Source organism: Argopecten irradians, chromosome 2, assembly GCF_041381155.1.
Source record: "Argopecten irradians isolate NY chromosome 2, Ai_NY, whole genome shotgun sequence".
NCBI lineage: Eukaryota > Metazoa > Mollusca > Bivalvia > Pectinida > Pectinidae > Argopecten > Argopecten irradians.
In genome coordinates, this window is record NC_091135.1 from 28,655,437 (window position 1) to 28,665,877 (window position 10,441).

General features: G+C 33.6%; 1 protein-coding gene across 1 annotated transcript; it reads left to right on the plus strand.

Moving 5' to 3' along the window:
* The first annotated feature begins 444 nt into the window (after window positions 1–444).
* Window positions 445–8,491, plus strand: LOC138315043 (uncharacterized transporter HI_0519-like). Its single transcript, XM_069255770.1, has 11 exons — window positions 445–556; window positions 1,720–2,209; window positions 2,398–2,542; window positions 3,243–3,434; window positions 4,193–4,354; window positions 4,788–4,913; window positions 5,272–5,399; window positions 5,689–5,857; window positions 6,129–6,386; window positions 6,933–7,113; window positions 7,648–8,491. The coding sequence occupies exons 1-11, from the start codon at window positions 445–447 to the stop codon at window positions 7,662–7,664; spliced, it is 1,980 nt and encodes a 659-aa protein (XP_069111871.1). The 3' UTR covers window positions 7,665–8,491.
* Window positions 8,492–10,441: the final 1,950 nt, after the last annotated feature.

Sequence of the window (10,441 nt, forward strand, 5' to 3'; positions counted from 1 at the left end):
TTCTACATACATGCATACATATCAAACACCTAACTGGGAAATTATGGCTTTAAACTCTTGTGTGTATGGTAAAAACGGCAAAATTCCGATAAAATCCAAAATTTTGTCAATAAGTTATCTTTGAGCGACAATAGCTCAACAACGAGCACACGGACATCTGCTTTTTCTTTCATTATCTCTTATGGTATGATTTCCAATTTCCAAAAATCTATATCAGCAAAAACGTTGAATACAAGAAAATTTAGACTTCTCAGAATACATCCTTAAATGACCCTGACTGTTATTATAACGTTAAACCAAACAAATTAAAATCACAAAATATACGCTCTATAAAGTTAGTATTATGCACTGCACTTCCCCATGTTCTAAACGTACAGAATAATTTTATCGCCGCCATTTCCCTGTTTGACTATAGAAAAATCAGCAGTATCTACTTCTCTCCTAATGGACGTAACAGAAATCAGTGATGTGTTACTTACAAAATTGTATGTTTACCCTGAAAGGCCACTGCGCCTCAGCTGGCTGTTATCTGAAGATAAATATAGACTTGATACAGGTAGGTAGAACCGTTTGTTTTAGCTCAGTATTTCCAGGTGTTTTATTACAAGTGTTTTATCATTGCGAACTATTTTGAATGAAGTCTTCCTTGCTAAACGGATAACACTTCACTGTAAATGTAAAGTTGACAAACCACATTTAACTGCCATATGTGACGCTCTGGGTTCCTATATAGGTGATAATGTTATCTGTATGTTTACCCATCGTACACTATGTGTTTTAGTGAAGTCCTCCAGCAGTGATGTTATCAACTGCCAGTAGACCATCTAATAACTCATTTTTAAGTTCATTGGTATATAGGCAAACAAAAAAATCTTTATTGGCCTGAACTTGATATAACTTACTTTTCCTTACTGAAACTGTCGATTCCTTGGACAAAATTACCAGAAGACTACCCATACCTGTATAAAAACGGGTTGTCGTCTTCTTTCAAGCCTAGTCAAGCGAGGAGGTGAGTTTTTAATATAAGGGCAAGGACGTCTTCTTCAGTTTGATATATCAATTGTACAGAATGTGTTCGCACATCGTATAAATGGTCGGTGTCTGATAATAGGATATTCGACATTCATTCTTTGGAGTCCATAAGATGTGATATTTTTTGCGATTTCATCTCGTACATATGAACCAAAATACTAAATAATAAAACTGACAGCCTTACATCAAATAAATTATTTCTTTTTTATTTTCTTTTTTGCACATTAATTTTACCGTTTCATTCGATAAATAAATAAAACAAAATTTGAATTTTTTGATAAATACAGGCAAACTGTTTGGTGCGACTTGCATCATAATTGTATACCTATTTTATACATGTACCTTGGATTACATATCATGTTAGAAAGATTCAAATTAATATATAAAAGTGCATATCAACGACGTAGACTCTAAAAGTGACTACAATACTTTCTCGTATACAAATTGAGGCTCATATATAGTCTCTTTAAACATCTAATTACAAATAAATCGGATTTATATTTCAGATTCAGACAGCGAAGAAGTTCTTCGCTTCGCCTAATAAAATATTTATCTTACATATTATTTTTTACCAGTTATCTATAAGACAGTACGTTTTAGCTGTTTTAATGTTGCAATCTTATCTAGGTAGAATGTCGAATGACATAACCTATGTACTTTACATATCTTAACATATTTTATCCCCAGCCCCAATGGCTACTGACCAGGAATCTCCTGGAAATAACACGTTGGACAATGGAGACATACAGGAAACCTCACTGAATGATCTTCAATTCGTGGAACAAATTAATTCCCCTGAAAGTATCGATAAAAACCCTGCACCAGAGATACTTACACTTGAAGAGGGAATAAGTGAGGCTAATCAGAGGGAAAAGAAGAATTTGCTCATTGACAGACTATTTTATAAGATCCGAGACGCTGTTTTGGAATATAAAAAGCTTATAAAACAAATAATATTTACTATTATACTGCTGCTGTACTTGGCGTATGTTGTCTACTCACTCCGATTCCAGTTCGGAGATGAGGGGTCGTGGAGGCTACTGGTCTGTACTGTTTTATTGGTGATGTACCTCGGCTGGGGAATCATTAAAACTCTCACAGTATACCAATCAATGAAACAATCGCTCGGGTCCAAAAATCCCAAAAATGTTACCAAAGCAAAGAAAATCATAAGATGGTGAGTAACACGTCCGCTAATATATGTGTAGACTGAGAATTATCAGTTAAATAATAAAATCAACGTTTTGAAAACTTTCTAGAGCATTCGACTGAAATAACTAAATATCTTTGTCACCCTATATCACATTACTCGAATGGAGTGTCGTTTATAGAAACCAGATGAGTATTTTATCTCCGTTTCTATAGGATGATGTACCTGGTGGTACTGGTACTCATCGCTGTCTATCTAGGACTGACCATTGTCCAAACGAGACCCCGGAATTTCATCTCCCTGGGCGGGATCATCGTCTTCATCTTCATTCTCTTCCTCATATCAAATAACAAGGCAAATGTAAGTCACTGCAGTTCTTAACCATGGATGTAATGAACGAATCGTAAAAGGCGTCATGATTTAGGAAATTATTTTTCTCTTCTTTTCATAATGTCTCTCTTGACACCGCCAAGCTTTTGACCTTCAGTTGAGAACTCGTAATCTGTGAGGAATGCATTTGGCTCTTTTTGGACGAGACACGATTATTTTTTCTCTAAGCTTAGCGCTGAGCATAGAGAGTGTGGTACGATATGTTTGTCCGTTGTGAGTAAAATGGAAGTGATTAAGTCATAATGTATTACAAAAAGATACAAAAATGTGCATCTCAGTTTCTGAAATATCGCACGTATCTTCCACAGGCAAAAAATTACATATAAGTGGAAGGTCATCCAAAATCAGCCCAAAAGATGAGCATAGAGTATTATATTTACAAACACACAAGCCAGGTTGTAGAATTGTTTATACATTTATTAGATTAAGTAATAACTATTTAGAACAATTTCATCACACACCTGAAATAATAATTTCATTTCTATGAATTCTGATTAATGACAAAATATTCCAGGCATATTCCGGAGTTTAACTCCGTGCCTTGCAGTGGCTGAAGGCATCAGGTTCTCTTACTGTGAGTGTTTTGAGTTATTTTGTATGCTGACTTAATTTGTTTTTGTTCGTTCGATTTTCAGTTTATATTTGTTGTATGGTATTTGTTGTTTTCCAGATAAACTGGCATACCGTATTTTGGGGACTGTCCCTCCAATTCGGCTTTGCTCTGGTCATCCTCCGGACAGATTGGGGTATCGGGGCTGTACGATGGCTAACAGACAGATTCATGGAATTCATTGCTTTCTTCGACTTTGGCTCTGCTTTTATTTTCAGTGAACAGTACAAAGAATTTAAAGTTATATTTAATGTGAGTTGAAATTTACTATCTGTAACCTATGTTTCTGACGTAGTCTTCGAATAAGGCAAATGCAATGTGATAATGTAGTTTTGATGTAATAATATCTTATCGATATGCTATAATTCTGTTTTAATACAGCATTTCGATTGGTCGATAATTTTATGATCAGCCAATAGCATCTATGATTAAACTGGCGTATAAAACTTTTCTTTTCATATGAAGAGATGTGTGTGTCTCACATCGCAATTTTTTATAATGTCATATGTGATATGCGATGTAGAATTATCTCTTTAATTATTACATTATATGTGATGTAAAATTATCTGTATAATTATTACATTATATGTGATGTAGAATTATCTCTATAATTATTACATTATATGTGATGTAGAATTATCTCTATAATTATTACATTATATGTGATATGTGATGTAGAATTATCTGTATAATTATTACATTATATGTGATGTAGAAATATCTCTATAATTATTACATTATAGGTGATGTAGAAATATCTCTATAATTATTTCATTATAGGTGATGTAGAAATATCTCTATAATTATTACATTATATGTGATGTAGAAATATCTCTATAATTATTACATTATATGTGATGTAGAAATATCTCTATAATCATTACATTATATGTGATGTAGAATTATCTCTATAATTATTACATTATATGTGATGTAAAATTATATCGGCATCAAATGCTTATTTTTTAAAGCTTTTTACATTGCAAATGTGATATGATTGTGTATTGTAGGTCGTTCCCTCCGTGATCGTACTTTGTGCCGTAATTGGTGGTCTGTCCTATCTGAGCGTGTTGACCTTCGTCATTTCAAACTTTGGCGGTTTCCTTGGCTACTGTCTACAAACTAGTCCAGTGGAGTCTATCAACGCTGTGACCAATATAGTTTTGAGTGGCGTTTGTAAAATTTATTTATTCTACCTACCTCAATTAATTTCTAGATTATGATGTCCGACGTTATTCTCTATCTACATTGGAATTCACATTTAATTATTCCCTGATATAAGTAACTGCATACACTGATAATGCATAAATGATCGACAAGAAACGGCAAAATACTTGTCATCTGCGATACATTTAATGTATGTGTCGATTTCAATACATTTATACACAGTATAATTAACTACGCTAAACAGATTATACCGATGTGCATTCAACACTTTTAATGTTTCGATGACGATAACAAATAAGATATCGATTTCAATATAACCTGCTATTTTGTCTTATCCAAATTATAGTCTATTTCGGCTTAATTAATCTATAATATTTAATGCCTGTATAATTTGGAACATGTCTACATCGGTCCCTTTGATATATATTTTTGTTGTAGCCAGAATCTGTCATGTTCGTGAAAGATTATCTGGAGAGACTATCGCCCTCACAGCTCTTCTGTGTTTACACCAATGGAGTGTCGTCTATAGCCGGTATCGTTCTCATAGTGTTCAGCAATTTCGGGGTAAGAAACCGTTCTACTCGTTTAAACGTTAATAAGCTATCCCGTGATGTAGTCATTTGTTGTCCTTTATATGGTGGAGCGTGATTGGTACAAAACCGTGGTCTAATGACACTATGATCAAGAATGATAATGAGCATTAATATGCATAATATTTTATGTTATACATGACATTTATAATCTTCAAAACAGGACGCCACTGGCTTTACATGAGACACAGTTCTCCAAGGAAATCAATGACTAAGAAGATGGGATGATCTTTCCTACAATAAAGACCGAGAATTGGTTTCTGTATGAATACAATATTTGATTAGTATATAATTATGCCATGCAATCTGTCATTGTGTGTTATTCATCCTAGATACCTATCGAATACCTAATGACAGCCGCCATCATGTCAGCTCCTGCCTCTCTAGTGGCATCTAAAATTATCTATCCGTCCGAAAAGATCAAAATCGACGACCAAAAACTCTCTCTCCCAACCATGGCGTAAGTCAGAGTAATACCGCGCGCTCACATATACACATTATAAAGGCTACCTACTACAGCTAAAGGAAAGCTTTCAAAGTTGTAAACAATGCTCATAGAAATCTGTGTTTTAATTAGCGTTTCAATTTCACAAAATAATTCATATCCGCTTCCTTCTATTACTGTATTCAAACGGTTTTATTTAAAACTCAAATCATATCGATTAAAATTATTGCAACTTGGTTCACAATTGGGAAACATTTACTAGCGTCCCCTTACAATAACTAACTGTATTGCACGTTTACTGCAGTGGACCTACTAGTTTACCGGAGGCTGTTACCGCAGGTGGACTTCAGGGCTTACAGATCGTAAAGAAAGTGCTCGTCAATCTTCTCATTTACATATCTCTCCTCGCCTTCGTCAATGCGGCAGTCACGTGGTTTGGAGAGAGAGCTGGAGTGAAAGAGCTCACACTCGGGGTGAGCTGATTAATGGCATTTTCATCAGTGTGCACTCATTAAATATAACATTGATACCCAATCATTTGATATTCACTTTGGTACGACATATGGCGTTACCTCCTCTTCTATTTACATTATAAGCAATGTATCATTTCATTTCTTTTGCCACACAATGATTAAACTACATTACGAATAATTTAGAAATAAGATTCGGAAGCAATTTTAAGATTTATATAAATCCATATCCTTTGTTTACTTGTTTTTTCACATTGTTTTTATTTCGTTTCAGAATTTTTTTTCTTATGTGTTTTGGCCACTAGCATTTATCATGGGAATCGACGCTGTGGATTGTTTTAAAGTCGCCGAAATGTTGGGAGTCCGCATTTTCGCCACCCTATTCCTCAGTTATATACAAATAGCAAAATATTTCAAGAATAAGGACAAGTATAAAGAATATACTACAATTTACAACAACACAGTGCTGACACCTAGTGGTGATATTTTCCTCCCGAACTGGAACACAACGTTAGAACATGGTGTTCTTACGGTAATTACCGCTTACACCAAATTATAACATCAATAATTATTAAGTTAACTAAAATTCGTCTATAGAATATAGCATTCTGATTGGTTGAATGAATGGCACAAAAGAGTGACGTCGCAGTGGCGTTATTAACCATCACTGAACAGTAGTTTGAATGCTTCATCTAGTCAACCATGATTATATTTATCCATCGTATATTAATTTAATCTAAGCCTATTACCCAAATTATTATTAGAATATTCTTGAAATCCGTATCCTTTTTAAACATAATGGGGTAAACTTGGGAAAAGCCCATTAAATAAGTTGCGGTAATTTTATGCATGTATTTATATCATTAATATCATGTTTGTCGTACGGTTTTTTTCTTGTTATAATGTGTGATCAAAAGAGTTATCTCTCCTTATCTTGTCATGTAGATTTAATTTTAAAATAGTTGAACAATAATTTATAACCTTAGTATATTTCAAAACTAGTTGTGTGCATTTATTTAAAATTTATATAGACTTGTCATTTTTTAATTAAAACAAAACCATACTCTGGTGATTACAGGATCGTTCCGAGCTGATAGCTACCTACGCTTTGTGTGGTTTCGTAAGTATTCCGTCAATTGTCATGTTACTTGGATCGTTTGCCGTCATTGTTCCCAGTCGCCTTAAAGAACTATCGAGGATGACATTTAGAGTACTATTAGCTGGAACATTAGCGACATTTCTTACAGGATGTATAACAGGTACGTTTATTTATCGAACATGTACGATATTTAAATGCTTCATCCTAGTGGACCTCTCAGTAGCTGGATCTACAGATTTAAAGTAGGAATGAACTTAAATTAATATAACTGATAATGTCGTGGCACTGGTAAGTTATGTAATCAATTGTAATAAAAAGGGTAAAAATTCAACTTTCTAAGAAGCATAAAGAACTCGCGTTTTCAAAAATGTCCGATAATGGAACGTTTCTTAAAACTCTTGTTAAAAGAATTTAAAAAAAAATTGGTTGCCCCATCTTTCATATTCCAGCTGGCTTCAAACAATTAATTTTGAAACCCACCAAAATCCAGGTTAAAACGAGACTTTGACGAGACTAAAACTTCGCCACAAAATAAAGTAGGAGCACACGTCATGTTTCATTAAGTCAAAAACTAAATATTAAAATATTTTTTTTATTATTACAATATGACAGCATTAACAATTATTCCTCATTTATCATTAAAGTATACCGTAACGATTAAATACGTCTAATTACAATATCTTTTCAATTTCAGGAATACTATTTATCTGAGAGACGATAGTCTTGATCTGGTGCTGGCTTTTACAAGATATTGGTGTTATTAAATATGTTAAGATATATGTTCATGGTTGTCGTTATTTCTAATTATTTCTTCAGTTTTATTTCACGATTTTGCCCAGCCGGACTATTTTTTCTTCTAGCATTAAAATGACCAAAATTACCATACCCCATACACCTACGCACGCTGGTAATATCGATGTGTAAGATATTAGTTTGATTGGGTTTATGTCCTTTCAACAGCCAAACGCATTTAAGGACTTGACAGGTTTATTAATAGACCAAAGCCTAACTACCAGGAGAAAACCCGCCGACCGCTGCCTCACATGGGATTCGAACTGGCGAAACAGAGGGCTTGTGGAAATGTCGGGACATCTTAACCATTTCTTGCGGTCCCTATGTCTACACATACACCCATGTTTTAGTTTGCAACACGGAGAAACTGCATAATGACGGATATAAATTATGTTGCTAAGCAAAATGATTCTTTTCATGCCAACTTTTATTTTAACAAAAAGCTTTTTAATTCAAACTCTATTAAAATGAGAAATTTCGGTTCACCGTCCACGTATTGACACGAAGAATCGTTTGGGTATCCAGAGCATTACATGTAGTACATGTCACCAGTACATGTCACCACCATCTCCAGGGACAAAGGGCAAGTCATTGTTTACTTCGCCACACAGCGGGAATAACACTCGTTACTCTTTTCGCGGCAATACTTGGCACACGGACGGTGTTCATCATCGGAAGTATGGATAAGACATTTGTAGAACACTTTGCACTCTTCAAAATATTCTCTGAAATAGAACCACGAACGTTAGACATTACATAGTGATATTTGATTACAGAAACTGTAACTTCGTATACAATATTCACATCTGATATCATCTGCGAATAGAATGATGTGAAATTGGTCACATCCATTTTTAAATGTGATAGAACAATTAATAGAACATATTAAAGAAAACTGGTATTGTGTATGCACAGATATATTTTAGCGTTAATTCCTATTAATTGATATTTTAGATCTTTCACGATTATTTACTTGTGGTGAGGTAAAACACATCATGCCTGATATTTAATTTTCCAATTTTCATGAATTTAAAGTCAGAGAGGGATTTACAAGAAGAATATGCGAAAGGGTGAGTTCAGTTTACGTCCGATAATATATTAAAATAATAATTTTGTCCTGCTTAAATGAAATACATTGTTTGCTATTTTGAATTGAGTTTTTTGCATATACAGTTGATTTCGTATATCATTGCAAATAATTTATACTTTTTTTCAAAACTAGGATATATCACGACTTTGAACACGCAACCAAGAATACCTGATAATAAGTACTTACGAGACAGTTTGATTAGTATCGAAATAGTGATCAAGGTGTATGGGATATTTCTCTAACATTCATCCATAACTTGTGCGTGCATAACATCACATGATTGTAAATAGTATAAATATAAACATCCAGGTTAGTGTTATTTTGGACTGAAGAAGGCCTTATAGTGGCTGAATATATATTCCATAAGAATGATTTTTGACTTTACTTTGAATTTATTTTGGCCTTTTATTTCGCATTATTAATATACTAGCTTGATACCGTTTTTATCTCCTTATGATAAACATCGTAGATTCACCAAATATACCTACCTACAGTGAGTCCAACACTCGTGCAGCAGATCCTTACTGGCACCTGTCTCACTTGTAGATTCCGTGGTACCACTGGCACTGCCACATACCAGCACAGTCACTAGCATCGCCATTATCGTCACGGTGACTGCCATTCTGTAATTATACAGTACCAATATGATTATAATTGTAGATATCTTTCAATGATTGGATTAGAACCACCAGAAAGATACTTCAGTCCTTAAATATTAATAAATCTCAATTATAAGTCGGATTCATCTTGAAATCTAAAAGCATGTTTTTGGTGACAAAAAGAAACAGATAACGCTTTCTTTAACAATTAGTTCAGTTATCAAGAAATATATATATGATATATTGCACTTGTGGTACCAAGGAAACTAATTTATGTTAAAAACTTAATAAACAAAATCGGAGGACGATACATATGAAATTAAACAAACGCTCTACTTAGCTTCTTGTATAAAAATAATTCTTTTCGCAACATTTTGGTTTTTAGATACAGTTTTCACTTACCTTCTTTGAATGACACTGATAACAATTCCACAGTAACAAATTGCGTACTCTGAGAATAATTATTATTCTTGAAATATATACCAAAGCTATCAAATTAAGTTAATGGAATATTATCGAATTATTTTGTTTACAGACCACAGCAGTTGCCCAGTCGTGTTGATAAGTCATTAAATCAATAAACATCTATTAAACTTATAATCAGTTCGACACTAAATGTCAATAGCCGCTGCAGGGTAAAATATCAATAACATGAATTACTTATATAGTACGCAGTATAACCACTTACAGAGGAAATCTGAAAATTTGACACCTTACATGTCTTGATATAATGTATTGTAATTTTTACTGATTGTGGAATGTTTCTTTCATGCATTGATCTGTTCCCGAAAAAAAACGTGACTCCAATACTAATACATTATATAAAAGAGGTGTTTTAAGCTTACAAAACATTTATGCCAATTCATATATTGCGAGCCTTGACGAGTTCCATAAAACCCCATATAAAATGAGCATAAATTAGATAACTTTAAAATGAATATTTTAAAGATCATTGTTATTACATAACTAACACAAAACGTACATTTTGTTTTGCTGTGCATACATTT

Excerpts from the sequence above, each read along its gene's own strand:
- LOC138315043 (XM_069255770.1), top strand. The coding sequence starts at position 445 with ATGGACGTAACAGAAATCAGTGATGTGTTACTTACAAAATTGTATGTT. Across the intron at positions 557-1,719 it reads TAAATATAGACTTGATACAG|CCCCAATGGCTACTGACCAG; the intron begins GTAGGTAGAACC and ends TTTTATCCCCAG. Across the intron at positions 2,543-3,242 it reads TATCAAATAACAAGGCAAAT|ATAAACTGGCATACCGTATT; the intron begins GTAAGTCACTGC and ends GTTGTTTTCCAG.